At 43.1% G+C, this 27,433-nt stretch overlaps 1 protein-coding gene and 1 long non-coding RNA gene across 8 annotated transcripts in view; one reads left to right on the top strand and one right to left on the bottom strand.

Annotated features, from left to right (window-relative positions):
- ADAMTS9 (ADAM metallopeptidase with thrombospondin type 1 motif 9) overlaps positions 1-27,433 on the bottom strand; it is a 163,410-nt gene that overhangs the window by 37,620 nt on the left and 98,357 nt on the right. For 2 of the 3 annotated variants that reach the window (XM_058726271.1, XM_058726272.1), the window contains 2 exons: positions 7,752-7,919; positions 629-802 (listed from right to left, as the gene is read on the bottom strand). In XM_058726271.1, coding sequence (XP_058582254.1) covers positions 629-802; positions 7,752-7,919 — 342 coding nt within the window. The remainder of the gene's footprint in view (positions 1-628; positions 803-7,751; positions 7,920-27,433) is intronic. The other variant, XM_058726273.1, reaches the window with a different exon arrangement.
- LOC131509946 (uncharacterized) lies at positions 184-27,433 on the top strand. 5 transcript variants are annotated; one of them, XR_009260816.1, is made up of 9 exons: positions 194-556; positions 654-819; positions 7,559-8,503; positions 12,109-12,267; positions 12,585-12,719; positions 15,944-16,203; positions 16,678-16,833; positions 21,385-23,466; positions 26,311-27,433. It is a non-coding gene; the product is annotated as an uncharacterized LOC131509946 (long non-coding RNA). The 5 variants fall into 5 exon arrangements; XR_009260818.1 differs by lacking the exon at positions 26,311-27,433 and having other exon boundaries at positions 184-556; positions 7,559-8,491; positions 21,385-24,147; XR_009260815.1 differs by lacking the exon at positions 26,311-27,433 and having other exon boundaries at positions 184-556; positions 21,385-24,147.

The following is a 27,433-nucleotide window of genomic DNA, read 5'->3' as shown; positions in this document are numbered from 1 at the left end:
TTATCTCCTGCCCAAGTGTTACCTTCCTTAGCCAGGCTCTTCTCCAGGGACGCATAGTGTTTTCTTTAACTAAACATTAACTTGGTGAGGGAGAAAACAAGTCTATTTCTGCATCAACTGAGCTGTTTTTCAGATTCCGTCATTTTTTTTTTTTTAATGTTGGAAATGCTTCACTAATTAACTGGGGCTTCAAGCGACCGCCTGTCTTCTTGACAGCCCAAGTCACGGAAAGGAGACAAACACAGAGTAGGTCCTACCTGGAGTCTGCCCTGTGGCTGTCTGAGCTGACACAGAATGACAAAGCTTGGATATACATATTTAAAATATCTCTTCCATCTCCCCCTCCTTTTGTGAAAGATAGCTGTATGCATTTGGCCCAAGGCCTGTTACAGTTTTTCTGGAGGCAGCCAGACTTGGAACATTCAAGAACACAGACGTAGGAACTGCATAAAAAGGAGGAGCTCTCCCACCCTCGTCGGAGTGAACCGCTTGCCGTCTGACAGCAAACCTTTTGGGAAACAGCCAGCCTTGTCACCGTGCTTGAAGGCTTTTCAGGGTAACGGATGTGATGGGTGCAAGGGGGTTGAGCGAAATGCCTGGCAGGTGCCCACTTCATGGCTCTACTCACTTCTTGCCATTCCTCTGCCCTCCAGGCATAGAGAGGACACGGTGCAGCTTGGCAGGCGCGTTCCGACTCCGGTCTGGTGTAGGGGTTGCACTCAGTCTCTCTGGCTGTTTTGTGTGTTCCCGTCTGACAGCTCACACTTCTCCACCGTGTGCCTTGGCCGCAGGACACAGAGCACTAAGAAGAAAGACTGTGTAAGTGGGAGCTTTGGGTCATTTGGTGGGGAGGGTGTGTGTGTGTGTGTGTGTGTGTGTGTGTGTGTGTGTGGCAGGAGTGGCGAGGGTCACAGTCATGGGGAATGCGCTCCTAATCCAATGACTTTCCTTGCGATTACAAAGCTTTCTAATTTCCAATGAAGGGGACCCAAGATAATGTCTTAAATCTGCAAACTCACTGCCTGTCGATGCCGGTGAGCGAGCAAAGTATCTCTACCTTTCTTGGGGAATCTCTAAAGATACCAAAAGTCTTGGAGATGGGAGAGGTTGGGAGAGATCGTTATGAAACGATACGATCAAAAAATAAATAGTGCTGCCATGTGAAATGAAAATCTCAAATGATTACTATCCCGGAGGATTGCAGTTTCTTGAAAATTGGAGATAAGTGCTGTACAAGAAGAATTTCTTGGCAGATTAAAAGCATAACCCAACGAGAGTAAATTACTGAAGCTTTTAGGGCCTTATAAGTAGAATTATTTTCTCCAGTCTCTTTCTTTCCTTGCTCTTATTCCTGGAGATAGAGGAAAGAAGAATTTTTTTTAAACTACTGAATTCACTAAAGTGTTAGTGTCTATTTACAGCCTCAAATGAATACGTGAAGAATAAAAACTGACAAGGAAAAACCATTTCTTCAGGCGGGCGTCATGTTTCCAGCCCCTGAAAAATACTGTGAATCAGGCTGAAGCATTTTGTTGACCAAGTTGCAAAACGCCATATTAAATCTGCAATTAACTTTCCTTTAAATTAACTTTTTAATGGTTTCCTCATTGCTGGGTTTCATAATCTCACTTACGGGCAGGCCAAGAATTATTGTCTTTATTAAGGTTTTGACAGTTAAAAACCAAAGGCAACATTTGCTTGGAAAGAACAGCATATTACTGCGTTTATTTAAAATCGTTCCTGAGTTTTTGCGATAGCTCAGCCTCCGCTAATTTGTCTGGCATTGAGAAAACAAGTTTAGCATACATTAAAGCCGTATTTCTAAGAGGAAGTCTTAAAGAATAGAATCATGGTCCTTTCAATTAGAAAGGTATTCACGCCCAATCATTTCATATTTTAAGAAAATAGTTGGTGCTCTTTAGAGGGCAGCTCGGGAAATCATATCATTTCAGATGAGTCTATGCCAGGGAGGGGCTCAAATATTCACATCAAAGCTAGCTAAAGAGAAGGAAATATTTTGAGGCAACACAGCTGCTATTGTTTGGGTTTAATTGTATTAATTGGATTGAATGAGTCTGTGACCCAGAAGGAACCAGACTTTTAAAGTCATTGTGTCCTGGGTGGAATAGGAGGGCCCCTGAAGACAAGTAATGCTCTTGTCTACAGAGAATGACCCTTTAAGGCTCACGGGAGCTACACGTATGTTTCCCATTGATTACCCTGGAAATGAAGGAACTGTAACTTGGGAGTGTCATCCCATGAATGACAGAAATGTTCCAAGGGCGTCATCGTCGACAACAAACAATGACGACTACAAACCCTGCCGCCATTTGAATTTGGGGTCTTAAATATAAAAGAGTACATTTCCAGAACAGTGTATCGAAATGGAAATACAAAGAAAGACTAAGAACCATTAGGTAAACAAATTTGAACATGGCATAGGGCTGATATATATTCAAAGTCTCCTAACGTTTTAATAACCTAAAGAAAAAGGAAAAAAAAAAACATGAAAGACTTTCAGAGTGTCTCCTATTCAAGCTCTAAATAAATGAAACCTCTTTTTGATGCTATTGTTATTGAGTAAATTACTTATGGTTCAACGAAGGTAAGGTATTAAGAGCCATAAGTATCCAAAACTAAAAAAAATCACTTCCTCCAGTGTTGAATACTTTTTCAAAAGGCAAAGACACAGGAAAGTTCAACTATATAACATGCCGTCGTGGCTTCTGTTTATAATGTCAAAGCCAGGTGTGAAATAAAAAATAAAAGTTTTGACACGACTTAAAGGCATGTGAGGGACGAGCTCTGCCTTTCTGAATCCTGCATCTACGGTCATCTTTATTCTGAATGTAATAGGCTGCATCCGAGTGAACTCTCTGGGTTGCACTTTTCTGCCCGCACTGTGTCTCAAGGGAGGCAATGAGTTGCATACACAGCCAGTCAGGCTTGCTCGGAGAATTCTGAGTGATGTGTATGGAAACCTCGTGAATAAAACAGCAATCGAAAGACCTCTGCGTGACCCTGGAGGTGGTGAGGGTTGTGCTGTGTGCACATGTGTGTGCTTAATGCTTCTGGTTCCATTTGGAACAGGCTTTAGTTGGTTTGTAAAAGAAAAAGGTTGGGCAGTCTCTGCTAATGTGCTCCCTCTGCCATCATTCCGGCACAGGATGCGCAGGTCTGAAAGGAGGTGTTTTTCGTTCCGAACTACTGAGCCGGGAGCTATGTTTCATCTGTCTGCTCTCGGTACTGTGCATTGCTAGCTGGTGTGCAGGCCTCACCAACTTGACAGGGGGCCTTGACACTTACTTCCACGGATAAAAAGAATCTCTGTGCACCCTCTGGTGTGCACTGGGGAATCCTATATACCTGAAAACTGGAAAGTGTTTACATACTTTCTTCCAGAATCACTGCTGAAATTATGGTGGCGATGTTATTTAGAGGAGGGACTAGCTTGAAAAAGAACTCTCGGAACCAACTTTAATACATAAGAACAGTCCCAATGATAATAGCCACCTTTTACCAAGCACTTACTATGTTCCTGGCTCTGTACTAGGGTTTTTCAACCTAATAATTCTTTCTTGCTGGGAGCTGTTTCATCCACTGTAGGAAGTGTAACAGCATCTGTGGACTCTAACCATTAGATGCCAGGTGTATTCCCCGCCCTCCACCAAGTTGTGACAACCAACGCTGTCTCTAGAAATTGCCTAATGTCCCAAAGGACAAAATCACCCCCTAGCTGAGGGCTTAGCTCCATGCCAAGCATGGCACACGACATATCTTTGTACTTCCTAATAAACCTTTTAAGGAGATCGTGCACAAATACGGCAAGGAACAGAGATAATCACTCCAACTCCAGCAAAAACAAAACCCAAAAGCAGCCAAAGTGAATTCTGCCCTAGGCAATGTACCATGGTTACTGTGGATTAGAATTTGGCTTCCAGTTTTAAAATATGGTGCTAATATGATGCAGTCTTCCGTACTACGTCAGCAAGAGTGTGGGTGAGAAGCCTGTGTTCACACAAATCAACATCAGTGCTCACAGTTCAAATACAAACAAAACAATGGAGAACTCGAAGCACGAAAGCGACCCTTTCTCATCACCGACTCTGTGCACATGGTTTCCTTGATTTCTCAAAGGACACGAGCTACACGTTTGCCATGTTTCTGCATTAAATACTTGCAAAATACTTCAGAATCAAACACCAAAACCAAGCTGCTCTCACTGGATTCACAAGGAAAGTCCTCACCAAAAATGGCTGGTGGATTCACAAGGCAACTTGCCAGTTTCCATTTTGGCATGAACGGTGGGGAGCTTTTAAAAATTAGTTATTTTCCCTTAACCTAAGGCACCGCTGATTGCAAGACAAAGCATAATGTTTTGTATCGCTACAAAAAAGGTCTATTTTAATTAAATCATGGCATTCTGTCAGCTGTTAGGCCCATTCTGAGAACAGTGAGGTTAAGGTGTGAGAGACACATGCATCTCGGACTGATGAATGACTCCACTGCGTAGATTCATGACTGCTGAGTGACGATAAAGTGTTACTTTTACTCTAATCTGCTCATTTAATCTTTTTATTTCTGACCTTCATTTTTTTGGAAAGCCTTTCTAGAAGAATAGGATAGATTAAACGATTTTTACTCAGGAATGCTTCTATTTCATGGGATTACCGAGCCTTCACATTTCTCAAACTGAATCAAGAATTCGAGGCTGATTTTTGTCTTAAAATTTCATGTGCATCCCTTACCTCTTGATCAAAAGCATCTACACAAATTGAACATGAGCTTCTAAAAATGCTTTACAGTTTTAGTGAGGATGTTTTCCTTTTTTTAAAATATATAATTTATTGTCCAGTTGGTCTCTGTTCAACACCCAGTGCCCATCGCAACAGGTGCCCTCCTCAATGCCCATCACCCACCCTCCCCTCCCTCCCACCTCCCATCAGCCCTCAGTTTGTCCTTATTGGATGTCTTCCAGTAAAAGCTCTCCTTTTACTGGAAAAATTTCCTTGACAAATTGAAGATTTTCAAAAGATGGAGAAATGAAACATTCCCCTTTAAATCTCAGAGCACCAATTTTGAGGGCGAGACTATGAAGATTAACACAGCATACCCGTTGCCAACCCCAACATTCTACACGTCTTGTCATCATCAGACATTTCAACATGATGAGAAGTTGCACTCATTCCTCTTCCTACCTTCAACAAGAGATGACTAGGATATAGCTACCGGCAGAAAACAGAAGAACCAGACATAAAATCTTCCAACCATTGTTGCAAATGGGTAATCATTACTCTTGCTTCAGTATCCCTGCCTTAGGGACATTTCTGTTTACCATTGGATCATTAGTAAGCCAATAGTCTTTAACCACGCAGACCGTCTTTCTCCATCAACCACTGCGTCTGATTATTTTCAGCTATACTTCGAAACTGCACAAGTCAGATTTTACTCACGCAGCACCTTGTCTTGCCCGCTTTTATAATTCATTTCTACAGATCAAATCAGGGCATTTCAAAGCTGGCCACAGACCATTACATAACTGTGTTTACTTGCATTTTTCTACAAAGGTGACCAGACTTTTCTAAGCAATCATTTTGAACAGGTGCAGTCTTTTCTGGGGAGGCAGTCTGATAATCCTATTACATTATGTTCAAAAAACCCCACAGGGTTCAAACCTAATCATCCCAGCTTTGTAAGCAATTTTGGACTTCCCCAAAAGACCACAGAATGCTGGGCTAAAACTCACTCTGTGTTTACCAGTAGAGAGTGAAAGATTCTTTTAATTGTCTCTATGTCAAATACATAGCCCTATAAAATGAGCATCATCTCCGTGCTCTAAACTTAATATTCAGGGCATGATGCAAATAGATAAGTAGAGGCCAAGCAACATAAAGAAAAGCAACAGAGCATGAAAGTCTACAAGAGGACAAGCTAATTAGTGCAATATCTTAAATAATGTTAGCTGCAGGCTTTTACATGAATTGAATAGCTCCCCAAATAAAAGGGCTGGAAGTTACAGAGGACAGCAGTCACTCAGACAAACCGTTAAGGAAGACCAATATGAAACGCTGCCTTGAAATCTGATCCTGTAGGGAAGCCAGAGGGGAAACTAGCTCTGGCTGGGCACCGATGCTTGGATTGTTGAATTAAAACACAAACACAAACACAAACACACAGGTCATTCCGATAAAGGCCTCGAGAAGCATGAGGCTACTCTTCTAGGGAATGATGCAGGTCATGTTTTACATTTCTGTGAAGTGGCTATGGTGGGGGGAGGGCGTGCATGTGGGGCAATGGTGACAGCTCAGAGCCTTTAGGAAAAATTCACATTGCTAGAGGAACTTTCTGTTAGTCACATCAAAATGGAGGGTTCCCAACTCCTCCCCATGTTAACACAACTGTCCAAAGCTTCTTTGAGGCTTTAGGGAATCAAGATCAAGGCTCTGAAAGAACCAAATCTAGAGGGTGGCAACCTAGAACCTACTTTTCTATTTATTCCTAGGGGCAGCTGTGTGATTCTCCACTGCACAGGAGAACCACAAAGTCAGTAAAACCTCACTGAGGCACATCAGTGGAGGGGAAGAGCAACATTATATACAGAATATATGAAACTGCACCTTATTACTTTTTTTTAAGTTTATTTATTTATTTTGAGAGAGAGAGAGAGAGAGAGAGAAAGAGACAGAGACAGACAGAGACAGCAACAGAAAGAAAGAATCCCAAGCAGGCTCCACACTGTCAGTGAGGAGCCCAACGTGGGGCTCGAACTCATGAACCATGAGATCATGACCTGAGCTGAAGTCGGACATTTAACCGACTGAGCCACCCAGGCTCCCCTGCACCTTATTACTATTAGGTAAGCACCTTCAACCGAGCTGAGAAAATGTACAAGTACAGAGTAAAGAGATCAGCTTCAAGGATTACGTGTCAGAGACTTTAGTTCACACAACAATTATTTACAGATAAATAGAAGCTTCTGGAGTTCTTTGTTGAATCCAACAGGGAAACTTTCTCACCCAGCTCCTGGCTAGATTATCAAATGTTTAGAATTAGCGGAGTCTGACTGCAATCAGTTTCTTGGGTACTTACCCCTTCCCCATCTGATACACACATCACATTCATCCACACCAAATACTACTCTTGAGAGCCTCTTAGATTTAAGACCTCTGAACTAAGTACTTGGCATTCATTATTGCATTAAATCCTCATAAGAGCTAAATGTAGTAGGCTCCGGAAGGTGAAAACAGATCACCCAAGGTCACATAGCTAGCAAATGAGAGAGAACTTCTGTCTCCCACTTCTGCTGTATCTAAGAACATTCGCTATAATACTTCACACTGACAGCCCTTTCTTTAAGAACCTCAAAGGTAAATTCAGACCCAGTCCCTGCGAGGTGACCAGAGTCAACCTTACTGCCATCTGAGTTAGTGTTTTTTTTAAGTGGTGAGTGATGATAAAAATGCCATCAGCGAAGCATTAAAGGGCTCCTCCGTGCTAGATGTCTGACATCAATATCTACTACTACTTAGAATTAATTCTCACAACCATCCTACTGTAGGTGTTACCCAAGGCCCCAAGGGTGGAATCCACTCGGCCAGGTAACAACTATCCTGACGGAAAGAGTCATCCCTCCCCGTCCCCAAGCTCCCCTCTGAAAAACCAAACCTGTGCAGACAAACACAACCAACACGCCGGTGTCAGCCACGTGGCCCAAGGTAAGGAAGCAGTCGTAGAGGAGAAGCATTGCTCACCTGACTCCAGGCGCCAGCTTTCCATTTGGGGCATCTTCCTCCTCTGCACTTTCTGTGCCCACTTGGCTTAGCAAGGTGTTTACAGTAATCACTTTCTAAATGGTTTCCATCTTTTGCCATGCAGTAAACATTTCGTTGTTTATGCCCTCGACCACAAGAGACAGAACACTGAAATATAAAGCAATGGCAAGGTTGTTGTTGTGTTTTTTTTTTTAAATCACATGGAGTTTGATAAAAACCCGTGTCGTGAGATGTTAAGATCATACCTGACAAGAGTCACCATCTCCCCCCTTTTCCAACACCATTTAAGGTAATATCTCAACGCTCTACACGGCAAGAAGATAGCATTCGGGGAAAAAAAATGTCCGTAGTATTTCAGCAGCAATCCTGCCTAGTATTTTGGGTTCTTCAAGAGTGCGGGTAAATCCTGACAATTTTGGCCAAAAAATAAAGCCAATGAACCTGAAATTACCATGACATCCTGGGATTCTAAAAAATCTTCCTATGAATTAGAAAGGATGCCTTTCTCACAACTCACTTTATGCAGGATCAGGATACTTCTTCAACCAAATGCCTTGCAATTCACTGATGTGGATAAATGTGCATTTCCAAAATACAACTGTGTCCAATTTCCTAATGAAATGATTTAAGGAAATTCTCCTACCATTTTTCAGAGGATAAACTCTCATTTTCCCAGTCCGTTGGGAAGGAGGTGAAAAAGCCACATTAGAAACCGAAAGGTAAGCTGGCAGGTAAGTCTGTGCCAATTCTGGGAGGGGGGCATTACCTTTCAACTTTGATCTGCAAGTTCACTGAACTGTTTTAAATGTGACCTTGTCTGACCACATCTAAGGAACTTGACTTTGATTTCAGATTAGGTTTCTCAGAAAGGTCTAGGAATCAAAGCGCCCACGGAGTCAGGACAAAAATTTGATATGACAGCTTCTTGTGGAACAGGCAAGAGGCTGGCCCCAATGAGTGCACTGAGATATTCAACGTCCATTGCCTCATTAGCGATTACAGAAGTCATTACCACTTGGATCATAATCTTGCTGGCTCAGATTTTCAAGACACATTACTTCCCAATATAACGTTCTTGACTTTTAGAGGGAAATGAGTTTAAGAATGAAGAACAAAATGTGAAATTGCAATGGGAATAGATTTCATGTCATCGCCCCCTATTCAATAGTTCTTATTGCCCTCACTAACTTTGTGATTTTGTTAACTTAAATTACCAAAGTGCCCTTTCATGCCTAATAGATAAATAGCATCACGTAAAACACGTAGCCTAGTATTAATTCAACCACTGTTACCAAGCATGTCCAAAGTTATATCATTCATAAATGTGCCAGACCTCTTTCTCTAGTAAACACAAATCATTGTAAAGATTTCAATAGTAGCGAATAGATTATTTTGAAATATGTATATTAATAGGTTTGGCCCTGACTTTTTACTTTAGGAAAGGGAAACATTGCTGGTTTCGTTTGGGCTTCATCTTATGACAGTATTATGATTTGGAGAGGTCAATCTGGAAATCTTAACAGAGCATACAGTGAGGAAGAAAGGAGCCCAATTTGAATATTCAGATCAAAACAAAAATACCCATCTTTCAACCTATGGTGCTTTGACATAAATAAAGACTTGGGACATAATTCTGGAAGGTTTTTAAAAGGAAGCTCCTAGAAATATTCCTACAAACCACCGGTCTAATGACTTGCATACAGAATAATCTCTATTGTTAGTGACTAATTTTGGTCCTTAGAAACTTTCCTTGGACGAATAAATAACAAAGGGCACAAGTGGAATTTGGGATGAGTTCCTCCGTGTTTATTCAACAAACATGTGAGCAACTACTAAGTTTCAAAAATTATGCGAAGGGCTGGAAATACAGTGGTGAACGAAGTTGACTACTCCCCGCCCTCACGGAGCTTACAGGCCAGTGTTAATCAAAACACTGCAATGTTGACAAAAAACAAATGCATGCTTATTAACAGAAATGAGTGCTCTGAAGGACACAGGCTGCCATGGGTGCAAGAGGGCTCCTGAGGCTTCCCCCCAGGGCCAGACCATGCAGAGCTCACAGGTCGTCATAATGCATTTGGATTTGGAAAAATCACAGAAGAGTTTTAAATCAGGGCAAAACATGGTCTGATTTTTGCTTCAGAAATTCTACCCTGGCTACTGAGAGGACAATGGATGGGCATACAGCATGAAGGGAAATAGTAAAACTGCTCAGGAAGAGTTAGTACACTGGTCCAGGCAAGAGGTGATGGTGATACTAAATAGAGTGCAGAGGTATCGGGGTGGGGGAAGTTGGTGGACTTATGACCTATTTTTTTTTAAGGTAGAAATGACAGTTTGTGGTGGATCAGCCATGGGGTGCAGGGCAGAAGGCAGACTCAGGAGGGACTCCTAGGTTTGCAGTATGGGCAACCGGACAGTGATGACGTTTACAGGGATGGGAAAACAGCCCCGGGCGTCAAGGATGTATTTATCTGTAGGAAAAAGGCTGAACTTGAAAGATACAGATTCCTGGGTGGGAAAAGGTGCTTAATGAAGAAAGAGGCATAATGGTGATGAACATGGATGAACTTAAAACAAATCCACCTATAGGGATAATCATTTCAACATACAAATCATCCAAGCAAGCTGTCCTTTAATATGAAGGGTGGGGAAAAGAGAGTTGATGAAAATGCTAATTCAGTAATCTGCATGGCATCGGAGGGACAGTCTAAAAGTAGACAGCAACCTACAGAGGCAGAATGAGAAAAGGCACAGTATCCTGGCGTTCATTTATGTGCCACCCACTCCTCTAAGACTGTGCGTGCAACGTCTCATTTAATCATCCTAACAACCATTGAGATAGGTACTGTTATTGGAGATAACTAGTGTTTCCAACCTGGTATAAGTAACCACAAAGCTTTCTAGATACCTCTCCCCACATGATTGCAACACAGATGGACAGACGTCTGTTGAGGACAATGCCAACACAAGGGAAACAGTTAAATTATCACTAACATCGCTGATACTAATTCATCTGAGGGGCACTACTGGTGTGACCCATGCCTATTGCCCTTCAAATGAAAGGGAACAAAGGAGTTCCCAAATACGATGCCTTAAACATCCTGTTAACATCTAGATTAGCTACATCCCACCCATTCCTACGTGCGTTTTTCTTATCTGGGGATTTGAATGTAACCGACTTGGAAAAAAAGAATGCAATAGTTCAGCATGACTCACATATTATTTGCCTAAAATGAAGATCTAAAAGTGATAAGGACATTCTCGAGGTAACTAATCAGAAAAAAAAAAAAAAAAACACTTTTCGTCTCATGCTTTCTAACTTACCAGTGAAGAAAAGAAGCTGCTTATGGAAATTTTCATATCTAACAGGTTCATGAGTGGGTCTATTATGATTTCTCTAAAGAAGCTGTCATTTTGATAATCAAATAAACAAACGTTTCAGCTCTTCTACTCTGAGGGAAATTTCCATCTGATCATTTCCAGTCCTTTTCCAGACGCTGACTTTTGAGTCGATGTGCATCACTGAGATTTAAGAGTAAAGTTCAGTGCATCATCTACTATGTGCTGTCTGTTGGCTACATGTCTCAGGGTTCTTGCTCTGGGGAATGTTTAAGTCCTTAAATGGGCAGTGGATATAGCCTCCTAAATTGCCAGTTGGAGTCCCACGTTTGCTCCTCTGGAGAAACAACCGAACATGTTTATGAGCATGCTTTCTCCCCAGCTTTGCACAACACTCCCAAACAATGGTATAGTCTCTCCTTGTGACTTAGAAACGTCAAGGTCAGGTGAGCCTGGGTGGCTCAGTCAATTGAGTGACTTCTGCTCAGGTCATGATCTCGCATTTCGTGAGTTCGAGCCCCTTGTGGGGCTCTGTGCTGACAGCTTGGAGCCTGGAACCTACTTCAGATTTTGTGTCTCCCTCTCTTGCTGCCCCTCCCTTGCTCACACTCTGTCTCTCTTTCTCTTAAAAAATAAATAAAAGCATTTAAAAAATTAAAAAAAAAAAGAAAGAAAGAAACATCAAGGTCAGTATCCCAAATGCCTGGGCTTTGAGTCTTTTGTTTCTGTGAGGCCATTCAAAGGGGATGTTTAACGTGAAGCTTTGTTCAGCTCTTGCCTTAACACGGTCTACTCGCCTAACGTCTTAAGAGTTTGACATCCTTGCATTTCAACTCATCTGGCTGGAGACAATGTACTCAAGGCATGGGCAGTCTGCTCATCATCTCTCCTCTGGGCTTGTCCTCATAACCACCCTGGTTATGGTGCCGGTTAGGGTCTGGCGGGCTACCGCTGGCATTCGCGATGCCCTGCTTCTGCCCTTTCACTTTTGTAGACGTGTGTGGTCTCTCAGACATCAAGGAGCCAGCAAACAACCCCAGTGTGTCTGCCAGGATGAGAAGGGCTGAGGACCTAGAGAGAGGGAGATTCCTGTGTTGCCAAGGCAGCCGTGAACCTGAACATGTGTGCAAAGACAGAGGAGAGCGCGGAATTGGTAAGGCCACCGTAAGGAACTAAGAAGGAATAAGAAGTGGAGGCTGGAGGTCAGGGGTGCTCAGAGAATCTGGCCAGATGGAGGCTTCTCGATGGGGCTGGGAGATGCCGGGGCTTAGAGGAAGCACCAGCGGGGCCGAGGTATAGACCTGGACCGCCTGGTTATAGCAGGTGCTCACTACACAGGGGTTAATGGATGGTCTAGGAGAACAGCTGGCGGAATTCTGGCACTGCTCTGTATATCTAGGTGATTTCCAACTCCAAGGGATCTAGCAAACGCGAGAAACATGTTTATTACTTTCTTCATAACATCTTTAGGACCCTGGGAAGAAAGACACTTATACTGCAAATACACAGTCACATAAACGGAAACATTCTGTTTATGTGTAACGTGTGATGGAGGATGCTGATCAACTAGCCCATATATCCAACCACGGGACTGGCTGCCAGCAGGTAAGGAAGAGCTCGGAGGCCGAGAGGAAGGACAGAGACCGCATGCCATGACCAAGTGAAGTCACGATTCTCCTGATGGAAGGAGTTTTGCCAATCAGGGAGCGAACCATCCCTCTGAGACCGACGAACAGAGCTCAGTTTGGGGGCAGGACCCTGAACTAATCATGATGTGCCTTTCCCTTGTGCGTCCCTAAAATGTGAAAGTAACATCCAAATCCCTCCATTTAAAAAAATGTTCCTTTGTGTCTTTCACGGACAGCAGGCTCTTTCTGATTCTAGTCTCCTTTGGACTTGGTTGAACAAAACACAAAGTCAAGCCTCACCTGCAGAATGTACTGTCAGAAAGGACGTGAGGCTCACACCCGAGGTTTGCATCTGCCTTTGCCAGTTACGGGGAGGAACGAAGGGCATATACAGGAGCATGGCACCAGTGGGGAAGGCGAAACCAGCCTGCGAACGCCGTTTCCGGGGAAGCCAGGACGTGAGCACAAGGATCTGGACTTAGGGATCAGAGTTTCAAACACAGCTCAGTGTGGGGCCTGGAACACCACGTGGGCTTGCCACCGAGGAAAAAGAAAGCAGCCATCACTCACATGTGCTTATAGACTGCCTTCCACGCCGTAGGCAGCCAGCAAATAATTGCGGGAACGAACGGACACGTGAAATCTGTAGGCATCACAGAAGTGTGCTCTAAACGAAACGTCATGTTTGCCTAAATGTCACAAAGAAAGAACCACTCGGAATCTGACCCACAGTGTGAGGGCTGAACCGATTTGGCACAAGTTATTGAGATGCAAAAAGGCCACCCCAGGACCCCTCTTTCAGTCAGAGCAGAGCTATTGGAAATCACACCAGCTACCTTTTATTGAACTCTTAACTGTGAATGGAAAACTGGGCTGAAGGACACTGGCTTCTGTCATTAATCCCAACAGCGACCGTGTGACTCAGAGACTATGAGGATTTCTTTTTTTTTTTTTTAATTTTTTCTTTAACATTTATTTATTTTTGAGACAGAGAGAGACAGAGCATGAATGCGGGGAGGGTCAGAGAGAGAGGGAGACACAGAATCCGAAGCAGGCTCCAGGCTCTGAGCTGTCAGCACAGAGCCCGACGCAGGGCTCGAACTCACAGACCGCGAGATCGTGACCTGAGCCGAAGTCGGACGCTCGACCGACTGAGCCACCCGGGCACCCCTGAGGATTCCTTTTTTACAGATAAAGAGAAACAAGGAGGTGCTGTCACTTAGCCAGGGACACAAAGCCAGGAAGCAACAGAGTTGGTCTTCAAACAGGTCCTCTCCAGAATCACCACTTTCTTCCTTAAGCTATACTGAAGAAAGGGACTGGAGAGGAAAACAAGGTGCTCACCCCTGCTCACTCAAGTCAACAACAGAGAGCAAGGACCTCAATGGAACGTCTCTTGAGCCTATTTTTGAAGCCTCTGATTCCTCGAGTCTCTCAGGGAGACAGTACCTATACAGAGTTAGTATGTCTGACTTTATTACTTTTTTCCTAACATCTTTAGGACCCTGGGAAGAAAGTCGCTTAGTGGGCAAATAAACAGCCACATACATAAAGGGCCAGATTTCCCTTGGGCTGAAGCCACACCCTGATTTTCTCTTGGCCATTTTTCAGGGTTTATTCACCCTTTGGGGCCCGCCTGATGTCACGGGGCGAATGATTATTTCCGTTCACTGATGAATGGCTCTTTGCATGGTCATGAATGGAAATGTGGGCCTGTCCATTCACCGAGGGCTAATCTCTCAAATGTCTGAGCTGTAAGGGCATCTCAAAGATTATCCAGTCCGTCTGTTTATCTCACAAATGGAACACAAGAGGAAAGGAGACACGGCATGCTGACAGTGACACAGCGAGGAAGGAGTACATGCACGCCTAGAACTAGGAGTTCCCGTGCCCCGCACAGAACGCCATCGCCCCGGGGATTTGTAGCCAAGTACGGGCGTTCTTCGTGTTGTTCAGCAGCCATGGCTAACCAGCCATCCTGACTCTTTCTATTCCAAAGGGAGAGTCCCAACAGGGACTAGCAAGGGAGGCACAGATTCTCCCGCCTCTGGCTTTGACGGACAGCAGACATGAGTATGAACAAGAGTGAGTATAACAAGCTCCTGTTTCGGGACACCAGCTAAGAACAAATTCCGACGGGTGGAGGCGCACAACTGCCAGCACAGGAAACAAAAGCTTACTACTTGTCTTCACCTTGTTCTAAAACACAGCATTTCAGGGCGCAGGGCATTTGGGCATCAGGCAGTGCTAGACTGGCACGCCACCTGCCATTTCACCTCGGGGCCATCTGGGGCAAATTACCGAACCTCTCTCAGCTCTGTAAAACGGGGACAACAGCACAGTCTACACTCAACAGAGTTACGTTACAATTAAGCGGAACAACGGTATACATGTACGACTGTATTGCATATAGACGGAGCTCCTGGGGCTTTGGCCAAGCAGTGTAGAAATCGATGCACGTTCACTCGCATCACTACCACTATTTCTACTCAGCAGAGTCTTTTAGAATACCCCCCAGCATGTGGTTAAAAAGGTATTTAAAAAAAAAAAAGTATGTCAACTAATGGAGTCTCAGATTAACGTTCTAACACAGGCACTGCTGAGTAAGGGAGGGACTTAGGCAACATCTGACCCAAGTGAAAGGGCGAAGACTTTTCCTTTCCAAAGGTCACAGAGCAATCCACAGAACAGACATAAATGTCGAAGATTCCTCTGCTTCTGCGGTGCCCTTTTCACTTTTATCGACTATTATTAATACGGTCTCTCTGACCAGAGAAGACAGGAAGACGAGGAAGACAAGGACCCCACATCTGAATGCCACATCTTTCTCCTACTCCACCATTTCCTGCTCATACTTATTATCTGAGGGACTACTTATGTTTCTCATTTGTTTCTTGTTATGTTATTTCTTTAATGTCTAGAGACACAGAATCCACACCAGGGATCGCCATTACTGCACGCCCATTCACTCACTTCCTGGCTCTGTTCGGCTCTGCCGTGGCAGTGGTCACAGTTATTTGTTAACTGGTGGGTGTGCACACAGTTAGGGCTTCTCACAACCCATGAATGGCTCTGGTCGGGGGGCATCGGGGAAGCCGAGTGACTGAGGAGGGAGAGAAAGCTTTGCCAGGAAACAAGGGCTGTGACTTCAGGGCGTAAAGCCAATGTTGACAGGCCTGCCTGATGGCTGTTTATGTCCAGGACCACCATGGCACTTATTACCATGAAAAGGAGCCGAGAAAGCAGGAGATTGGCAGGGAACACCATGGAAGAAAGCAGATGCGCGAGTCACGGTCATCCCAGCCGGATGGGGCACGAGGCCATCCTTCCATCTCCGTTGCCCCCATCACCGACAGTCTTTGCAGTACTCCAAAGGTCTAAGACCGTGGGAGAAAAGGAACTAAGGATCACATGTCAACCCTTGGGGCACACTCGAAGGCTGCTCTCAATACTACAGCCAAGTAGGTGGCCCCACAGATGGCTCACAAGGGGGATGGGAGGGCCAAGCCAATAAGGGGAGACAGTAAGAAGGGCTCACGCCCTCCACCTCCCGTTACCCCCAAGAATTAGGAGGCACAGGGCTCTCCAGCTGTCTCCTCCTAACCTCTTAATGTAACATCTTATGGGGGGCGGGGAACAAATATTCACATTAAACAGAACAGCATATGAAATTAGCTACATGAGTCATGAAACCCGAATTGAGGTTCTTTTTGTTCTGCCAGAATGTAAATATGACAGTTTTCCTCCCCATCAAGACAAAGAATAACAACCAACAAAATCTGCAAAAGCTGAATTTTCTCATGGCTACGTGCAGTGGTGCCCCCAGGAATCTGAGGCATAGTACATGGCCAGGCTCTGTTGTCCCTAACATGCCCTCCGACTCCCCATTTCTAAGTACACTGACTAATTTTACACAACTTTGTTTGCCTCTCGAGGTTATAGGTGATGATTATTTGTAATCTGACATCAGCAGAATAATCTTGCAGGAAAGAGGTGGAGATGACAGAAGGACAGAGATGACACAGGACAGAATCCCTGTGCTTACCCCGGGATTATTCATGAAGGCAGTCTGGAACATAGGGGGATAGGAGGTGAGATATTTGTGCCAGGTCTCAGCTGTTGCAAAGGTAAGTGAAGAAGTGTCTGAGTGATTTCTGGCAAAGCTACAGCTGAGGGAACAGTGACCAGAATTTCTTGGCACTCTGCAGGCAGACTGTGACTGGAGGTTACCTGGAGATGTCATTCTTCTAGAAGATGACAATGCTCAGGAACACCCACTCATGATACTACAGGGCAGTCAGGAACTTCTTCCTCCTCCAAAAGAACTAGTCTATCGGTCATTCAGTCATTTTAAAGACACCAGGACCAAGTTTATTCCATTGCCTCTTCCACAGTCTTGCTTTCTCTGTGTATCTGGACCTTCCTCCATTGGCGTGGCACGAAAGGAACATCTTTACATGCCAACATGTCCAACATCTTATACTGGAAAACTTACAACTTTTTTGGGTTTGTTTTTTTTTTTTTTTGGCAGGGGTGGGGGAGAAGTAGTTTATGTAATTAGTTTGCTTTCCGGTGGATACCAATGCCACCCCAAAACTGAAACGTGCATACATATTTGAGTCTGCATCCAGAGAAACATAGCAGGAAGGAAAAAAGATTATCTTAACCATTGTTGAATTAGACGCTCATCCTCCAACTTTGCTTTACTCTATTGGGAGTTCAGATCAGACCAAGGTGCTGTTAACAGGCACTATTCATTCGTGTTTCTTTTCTTAATTTTTAACGTTTTTAAAATTTTTTTATTTTCTGAGAGACAAAGACAGAGTGCTAGTTGGGGAGGGGCAGAGAGAGAGGGAGACACAGAATCCGAAGCAGCCTCCAGGCTCTGAGCTGTCAGCATAGAGCCCGACATGGGGCTCGAACCCACGAACTGTGAGATCACGACCTGAGTTGAAGTGGGACGCTTAAACTGACTGAGCCACCCAGGCGCCCCTCGTCCACGTTTCTTTTCTTGCTTCTCCTCCTGCTTATCACTTGGTAAAGAAATGGCTCCAAAGCACCATTATGAAAGGATCAGACAAGAAGAAATAAAAACCAGCTAAAACATAAATGGCTATTACGTGAATGACGTGGCATTTGAAGTGGCTAACATTAGGTCAATGGTTCTATGTGAATTTAAATTATTCCTACACCACTCTGAGATGTACTCAAACGGACATCCAAGGGTTGAGTCAAAGAGGGTGGTAGGTATGAGTTTGGTTTTGGAATCATTCAGACCTGGTTTGACCAGGGCTGTCTCTTCCTTTGTGATATTATGCAAGATGCTTAATCACGGCAAGTATCTCTTTCCAGTTCTGCTCAACAGAGACATGAAATGACAGTGAATAAGCAAGCAGCTCAGTCTTAACATGTCCAAAGCATAAGCCCTGGTCCGCCTCCAAAAACCACTCCTTCCTGGAGTTCTCCCCATCTCAGTCAATGGAAATTCCATCCAACTTCTGCTTATTCTCTGCCCAATATTTGGGCTCATTCCACCACCTCTCTTTCTCTCATAGCCTATATCGAAACTCTCAGCTAATCCTTAGGTACTACTTTAAAAATACATCAGAATCCCACCAATTCTCACCGCTTCCACTGTGAACATCTGAGCCACTCACTGACGGGCTTCTCCCATGTGATTTACTGCAATGGTTTCCTAATATTCTCCCTGCTTCCAGAACTCTGTTCCTCGAGGAGCTTCCTCTAAATTCAGAAGCCAGCACCCGTCTTTGAAAACAAATTCACGTTCCCACTCAACTCCTCTCCCCACAATGGTTTCCTACTTCACCGAATGTAAGCAAAAATCATTCCAATAGCCTAACCCCTCGATCCCCATCCCATGATTTACCTCTACGTTATACTGCCTCAATCTTATCTCTAATTTCATATCCTACCACCCACCACCTCTAATCCAGCCACAGTGGCCTCCTTACTATTGCTAAGATGTGCCTGAAATACACCTGTCTCTAGGTCTTAACCCAGAATACTCTTCTTCTTGATATCCACACAGCTTATCTCTGTTTAAATCTCACCTTCTTAATGGATACCTGCCTGACTCCTTAAATGTACAGTTCTCATCCCCCCTTCCAAGCTATTTTCCTCTTCTCTAAGAATTTTTGTCTTTTTTGTTCACTGCTATATCCCCAGTAGCTAGAGAAGTGCCTGGCTTACAAAAAAAAACCCTTCAAATACTTATGGAATATGCAAGTGAATGCATGAATGAGTGAATGAATAGCATCTCAAAGAACCTAGGGCCACTTATGTCTCAAGAATTTTTAAGGATTAAGTCAGTATCCTGCACAATGCTCAGTTCATTGTAAGGACCAAATAAATAACTATTGTGCTCTCTTATCTCCTGTGTCTACTCAGTCCAAAACTGGGGTACCTCTGTGGCTCAGTCAGGTAAGCATCCGATTCTCAGTTTTGGCTCAGGTCATGATCTCATGGTTCATGAGATCGAGTCCCACATCTGTCAGCATGGAGCCTGCTTGGGATTCTCTCTCTCCTCCTCTCCCCCACTTGCTCTCTCTCTCTCTCTCTCAGTAAATAAACTTTTTAAAAAAGAACTAAATACTGCACAGGGGACACCTAAGAGGAAGGTTATGTGAGAATATAACACAAGACCAACAGCAAAAGGCAGAAGCTAGGAACTCAGAATACTACTCTGCCCCTGCAAGGGCAAGACTATTGTTGAAAGTCAGCTCTAAGCCTTTGAGACTGTCTTGTACCCCAAGCATCACATAATGTTGTTTCTCACCCCCAAAGATGTCACCTCAGAATGATACTTTTCCCATGTGGAAAAATGTAAATATACAGACTGAAAGCAACCTATAAAGAAATGTATGAACACAAAGGGGTTCTATGTAGGTTGGGTATTTTCTATCTCCATTCTGGCTGCAAAGATGTAAAAGCAAAAACCAAACCAAAACCCAAACCAAAACACCTCCGAAAACTCACACTTGCTATTCCCAATAATTAATTATTTAATTAATTTTAGAGAGAGACAGCACGCACAAGCGGGGGCGGGGGGCTGAGAAAGAATCTTAAGCAGGCGCCACATTCAGAGCAGAGTCCGGCATAGGGCTCAGTCTCACAACCATGAGATCACGACCTGAGCCAAAATCAAGACTTGGATGCTTAACCAACTGAGCCACCCCGGTGCCCATGGACTTTTTTTTTTTTTTTTTTTTTTTTTGTAAGTTCCCTTCCGTTGAAGAAAAGGCCCTCAAAATATACGATATACAGGGCTGCCAAAGCAACACGGAGTCCTGAGATTTCGTAACCTTAGGGCGAATTCGATAGAAATCAATGACTGCCACCGTCCTCTACACCTTCCATAAACCAGCCACCACAGACCTATTAAGTGGTGTGACTGTGACCCAAATATTAGGATCAGGTTGTGTTCAGAAAGCCCTACTTTTCTTAGTCCAGCAGAAGTTTCCTTAAAAATGTATCAATTCCCATCATCCTAGGGTGCCGTAAATGTTCCGGGGGAAGCCAGGCCCTTTCGGAGCACTGGCTGGGGAATTCTGGGTGACCAAGCCTAATTCCGGAGTTGTTGTTTTTTTTTGTTTGTTTTTTTGTTTTTTTTTTTGAAAACCATTCAACACCAAGTGAACTGTCAAAATTTTTCTGTTTAAAAATGCAAATATTCAGCTCCCTCCCACTTTCGATAAGTAAGGTCAACGAAACTAGGAACCTGGCTGAAAATCCTTGGGAAACATTTCAAGACTAAGGACTCAGCTTCAATGGATTTTTTTAAAAGCAGAGGAGAGCTACACTGGTTTCCATTTGTGCAAGAGCTAGCTTCTTGCATGTGTCACAAATCGAAAATCACTAGTTCTAGAAATTTTGAAAGCCCTACCAGAGAGGAAACAGGAAAGCGTGGGGCCTGGGAGTCAGTCAGGTGGGGCTTCAAGAATTACTGATCATATGATGTTGGGAAAATTGCTTACCTCCGGAAGCTCAGTTTTCCCACCTGCAGAATGGGCCTTATTACATCCATTATTACGTAATAAGGTCCATTCTGCAAGGATTTTATGAATATTAGTAATAACGCACAAAAAAGCACCAGGCCCAGGGCTTGGCTCACTGCAAATGCTCAGTAAATGGGGGTCGTTGCTATTATGTCTCCACTTCCAGTTAAATTATATAAATATAATTAGGTTTATAATTCGGATTATAATCAGGTAAAAGGCAAAAGTCAATTTCTAATTTTGAAGTCATTTTTACATAGTCCATTGGTAATTTAAGGTTCTAGATAATTCTGGAAGGTGGCACTCACTTGTCTTATGGAGAACTCTCTTCTACATCGGGCACCAGTGTCCAGATCTTCTAATAAAATTTTCTGTGGCATTCCATCAAAAATACATTAAACGTTGTGGGTCAAAAACAATATCTCATTAGGACTTAGATCCTACCAGAAAACTTCTGAGGTTGATAACAGTATCTTGGGGCTTGTTGTGCTTGTCTTCTCCTCTACTGACAGATTTCTTCGGTCTAAAAGTTTTGGAGTCAAAATAGTGTTTTGTGTTTAGTGTTTATGTGGCCACTGTTTTGTGACCTTTTTGAAGGAGAAGTACTGAGATTGATTTTCATTCTAGGACCAGGAGAGGCATCATCTAAAATGTTCTCTGACCCACCATGCTCAGAGTTGAGCCTGCTCTTTGGAAGGTATATTCGTATGGGTGGTGTGGAGGTTGGAGACACGGCATTTGCTTTCTGCTAGAGCACGGAAGATTTGCAAAGTGGCAAAGGGAAGAGGAGAGGTAGAGCTTCAGAAACTTTCTTCCTCAGAGGTTCATGCGCTGAAAAGCCAACTTAATGCCACACATCTGGAAAAGCTGATCACCTACGTATGGCTTCCTCTTAAGGATTTAAAAAAAAACTGGTGGGAAATAATTGAAGGCATTGATGGTGAAAACCTGCTGATCTCTACAACGTAACAATTTATCTTTCCAGAAAGGAGAAAGGAATTTTATAACTTTTAATTTTTAATTTTATAACTTTAAGGACTTCTCTGACTTAAAAAAAAATAGGAATTTTGTATCAGACACATTTGGGAAATGCTGCAGTCTATATATAGCCCACCTAATGCCCATGAGAATATGGAAAGAAAAGTTTTACTGTCAGAAATCCATAGAGATGCAGGGAGGAGGCAATATCACCGCCCAGGGGATGTGGCAACGTTTGAAGACATTTTTGGCTATTACAACCAAGACGATGGTTGGCATCCAGTGGGTAGAAACAAGGATGCTGTGTGACATCTTACCATGCACAGACCAGCTCCCCAACAACAAAACTACCTGGTCCCACAGGTCAACAGTGCTGAGACGGGGGTATCCTGATTCACTCCTATTTACAACCCATACAAGACTTTCTGCACCTCTGCCTTAGTCTCTAATCAGAAATACACTCTGCTACTTCTCTGATCAAATGCAAATGAGGAGTGAATCCTACTTTTTAAAAGTATCCAAAAGAAAAACCAAAATGTTCAACTCTGACACACCAATTCCTAGATACAGCCGGACTATTACACATGTTGCAAATTCTATCGTGGATGAGGGAAATACTGATGCTGGAAACACGGAGTTAAAAGCAACATACAAGTATGAACTATCAGTGCTACCAGAACAATCCAAAGGTTTGAACATGGCAGAGTAGCCCCTTTTAGAAATGCCCATCCTCGTGTGTGCCTTTGTTTCCAAAGTTGGTCACTCCTGCCAAAATTGCCATGCAGAATGTCTACGCGTTACATTGGACACATTTGTAGACATTTATAACAATTCTCCCTCCCGACTTCAAAAAAAGAAGGAGGGACTCTACTCATTGGTTTGCAAATTCAGTCTGGTAAGACAACGTTGAGGCCTCATATTTTCAGCTCATCCTTGAAAATGTTTGACTGACCTTGATGGCTTCCCACAATCCCACATAATATATAATGGAAAATTCAACTCTCTGGAGAGAACTGTTTTCTGATAGCTGGCCAGTGACATTCCATGGGGCTTGCATCTGTGACCTTGAGTTTGACTTTTGCTGAGGAGTCCTCCCTCTCCTCACCAGATGTCTCTTTAGGGTTTCACAACCTTGGTACCATGTCAACATCTTGGGTGAGATAATTCTTTGCTGTTGGGGGCTATGCTGTGCCTTGTAGGATGCTTATCAACATCCTTGGCTTCCATTTATTAGATACAAGTAGCACCCCCAACCCATTTGAGACATTAGTCCCCAGACGTTGCCCAATGTCCCCAGGGGGTAAAAATCACCCCCAGTTGAAAACCACTGACTTATCCTAAGGTTTTCAGAAAGTCCTTCAACAAAATCTCAAAACGGAATTGATTTTAACTGATTTAATAGCCATGGTGGGGCACAGAGAGCTTTTTCATGGAAGGAAGTGGTAAAAGGCCTGCTGAACATCAATCCAAGATCAAGGTCTTAGGCTAAAAGAGTTGGGAAGTCCTGGTCTCCAGAGAACGTGACATGGACAACGTGAAACCAATTCCCACACACAGCAATGACTACAATGAACAAACACGCTCTTCGGGACAGCACTTCCTCCCTGACATCATGTCCCTGGCCTGCCACCGCTAAGAGTTCCCGGATATTTCACATATGATTAAAAAGACAACCAATGAGAAGGAAATCATGATTTCAACAAGAAAGGGCACATTGTAATGCAGAAATAGGTGAGTTGGTTGGGTGAGGGCTTTTTATTAAGTGCAAGGAAAATAAACACACGTTTTTGGAGGAAAAAAACAAACAAAAGAACCACAATCCTTAGTTTTCAATGGAATCTGGGCTTTACTGGGGAGTAGTAGATCTAAAAAAAAAAAAAAGGTGAATCTGCATACAACCAAGTATTTACTGGAATTTACTGGTACGACTTGCTATGAAAGTCTGGGTTTCCCTGGGAAAAAGAGGAATAAAAACCACACCATTCCCAGGGGCCTTTCATCTTAGTTGCATGGGTACAAGGGGGCCAAGGGAAGAAGGGAGATAGAGACAAGGGGAAGAGAAAGTCATGGGACATAAACCAGTGAAACACTGAGAAAGATTTTTACTGAGCCCTGGCTACAGAACTCACTTTTGTTATGATGTGCTAGTGGAAATCTGAGAATAAAAATAGCTAATATATATCAGAATTCTTGTAAGTCCTGGAATAAATCCAGAGACCTACCCTTCACTTCCTTGTGAAGTAAAATACACACTCTGAACCTATTTATGTTTAAGTAATTTTAACAATAGCTTATCTTGAAATACATCAAACTTAAAGAAAGATTGCAAGACCATCATGAAGACCTCCCTTATCCCCCTTATCTAGGTTTTCCAACTGCGAGCATATTACAACAACCCCCTCTATTTAATAATGGCGTATATATATATACATACATATATATACATACACATGTGTATATATGTATGTATATGTATGTGTGTATACATACATATATATGTGTATATACGTATGTAATGTATGTGTATATATATATGTGTATATATATATATATATACATATATGTATACACACATGTATATATTACTTATACACATAATGTCCCATCAATTCAAGGACACTCTCCTACATAAATGCCATACAACTCCCCAAGTCAGGAAATCACTGTTGATACACCACCAACATCCAATCCTATGTGTTTCTTTTTAATTACTCCCTCATACAGATTAGCTCTTAATTTTCATATTTCTAGGCCAATGCCATAAGGATTTCAGCTCCTGAGTAGCAGGCTCATTCATTCATTCATCCATTTCAAAATTGCTTATGGTATGCCCCTTGGAGTAAGGCAACAAGCTTCAATGGCAGGCCTGTTCAGCCCAAAGGAAATTAAGGTTCGGGGAAAGTAAAATGATTTGGTTAAAAGGTTTTTCACTTGAAATGTGGTGACTGTATCTGTTCCTTTGTCTTAGCTAAGAAGAAGCAAACGAGCCCACTGTGTTTTTTTTTTTTTTTCTGCTACGTCTTCCCTCTCTAGATCCCACACAGCTCCCAAACCATAACCAAGTCTTATCATCCAGCAGCCATGTGGATAGAGGAATACAGTGGTTGGGACGATGGGGGGGGGGGGGGGGGGTGAAGAAAGGAACAGAATGTAAGGCCAGAACTCAGAGTTGATGACTGTCCTACCAATGGGAATAGAGGAAACTCAGCGTTGCTCAAGGAAGAGCTTAGATTTAGCCCAAGAACCAGTTGGGAAGGTATCTCAGTGCATTTGATGTGTTTTATTTCAACCAGAGAGCTGTTAGTGTGAAATCACTTTTTAATACATTTTAATTTCATCATTTTTTCATAATTCCCTTGTAGGGAAGCAGATTACATTCGACAACAAACCACATCACCACATGCATCTGCAAATCCCCCAACTGGCTTTAACAAAACCTGATCTATTGTCCTGTTACCTATACATCCACTGAACACAGAAAACACTTAGATTGACTACCCCAAGTTATTTCATTGCTCTTTGCATATTAAAATGTCAGAAATATCGCCCAATGCATGTTTAATAAATAAATGAGGATGCTTTTTTTCCTCAAAATCTTCTAAACCCAAATTTTACTTTTTACTTGGTTTAATTTTAAGAGGAACAATTTTCTCATATTCCTCCCTTCAGAACTCTGAGCAAAATTTGTTAATGCCTCAGGAATTCCAGAATGTGTCAAATCGTTACAATTTGGGGGAACAGAAAATCTTAAATTTCCTCTTTCCACAGAGGTTGCATTTTGCCACTTCACCAACTAAAGAGGAAGATGAGGGAATTATATCTTGGTTAAAACCTGGGGCTTGAAAGGCAGAACGCCCCAGGGTCAAGTCCTGCCTCAGCCCCTTCTCAACAGTGCGACCTAGACCCAACATGACGCTAACTTCATCAAGTAGAGAGGATTAAATTAGACTATATGGGCGAGTTGCTTTGTAGAATTCCTGGCAAAAAGTAAAGATTCCAAAATACAAGTGATTGTTATAATAAAAAAAAAATCAAAGAAATCAAAGCCCTTCCTATAATTGTGGAAAGAAATACCTGGTACAAAATTAAGTGAAGGGAGAAACAGCTCTTTTGCGGATACCTGAAGCTATCAGTTCATCCACTTTCTGAGATCCTGAGAATTATTTTACTTATTTCCCATTTCCCATGTATGCAGCCAAGCTGTGAGCATAAGTTAATAAGTGCTTCTTAAAAAGATTTCACCTGAGTGGTTTATAGTTTAATTCAGATGTCACTCTAAAGGAAAAAACAAACAGCTATCTGGCCACTGGGAGAGAGAATTGATGACATCATCATTCAATCTGCAGCCAACGCTGTTGCCCACATTTTAATTTCAAGGCAGGGGTGTGTGTCAGTATGGTGTACGAATGTGAATGAATCCATAAGGGTTTTCTTATCACTGGGGAGGCTAAGTTTTGCCAAGTTAAATGATGAGAACCACAGTGGTGGAGAAGACATTGCCTCAGCTCTGATTCTTCAGAAGTATCTTTCAAACACAGCCCCTTAAAGCTAATCTGCTCAACCTTTACCTTACAGGGCTCCGTGAATATGAAAAGCTGCCTTCCGGAGACTTCCTTCAAAGAGGGAATGATCTCTTGGAATTCAAGCTTCTACAAGGTGACTACCTGGTGTTTTCCATTTTTGTCTTCTCCTAAAAAGCATCAATCACGCCTTGCCCTTTCGGCCCACTGAACACATAAACACTCTTTTTCCCTAACTGAACTTACTGCCACGATGAACTTGAACTCTAAGACGCACAAGAGGAGAGTTGTTTTAACAGCTGCTTTTACACTGAGGCTCTGGAGTTACTACCCTCAAGACAGCTGGTTCTGATAAGCCTCTCTTCCCACTGTCCTGTTTTTTCTAATGCCCAGCTGTCAGGGAACACCCACTAAAGTGTTCCAAAACAAAGGCACAAAACAGAAGAAAGGCAAGAGAATGGTACTCATTTGGATGCAAGGGCATCCTACATAGGGACCCTTTACGAGCCGACACAGGGTTTTTCTCCCCAACTTGCTTTTGTAAGTTTACGGATTTCTCGGCTAGTTGCGGATTAATTGCTAAAGACGTTGCCTGAGGTTGCCCTGTCCAATATGGGAGCCACCAGCAACAGGTGTCTGTTTGGATTTGGAGTAATTAAAACGAAATACAATTTAAAGTGCAGTATCCCTGTCGCACATTTCAAGTGCTCCATATAAGCCACATGCAGCTGGCAGCTTCCATGCTCGAAAGCAAAAAGAGAGAACATTTCCCTCATTGTAGAGACTTATTGGACTGCACTGGCCAAGACATACGCTCTTTCTAAGAGGGGAAAGGGGATGCAGATCTGGTAAGAATGATGGTTTTGTCCGTTGGGCCTGTATCAATTATCTTCCATACGACTTCCTGTACACTCTTTTCTTGGCTGCCAATGTTCCATTTTCTACATTTTTGGAAGGGGAGGTTGTGGTCTTTGAAACAATCCATGAAAAGGATCCCACTTCAGAGGAAACAAAACCACAGGAAGCAAAGGTGGTGGTGTGGCAATCCCCACGTTCTAGATGTTTTTATTGGTGATCAGCAAATAACAAAGGGGAAAATGTACCTCGGCCAGGGCTTCCCACGTTTGGGCGGAGGCTGAGGACCCTGACAGAGAGAGATGGAAAGCCAGGATCTCTGC

Source organism: Neofelis nebulosa, chromosome 4 (assembly GCF_028018385.1).
Source record: "Neofelis nebulosa isolate mNeoNeb1 chromosome 4, mNeoNeb1.pri, whole genome shotgun sequence".
Taxonomy (NCBI): domain Eukaryota; kingdom Metazoa; phylum Chordata; class Mammalia; order Carnivora; family Felidae; genus Neofelis; species Neofelis nebulosa.
The sequence above is the reverse complement of the archived record's forward strand: the minus strand, read 5'-3'. Positions and strand labels throughout refer to the sequence as shown.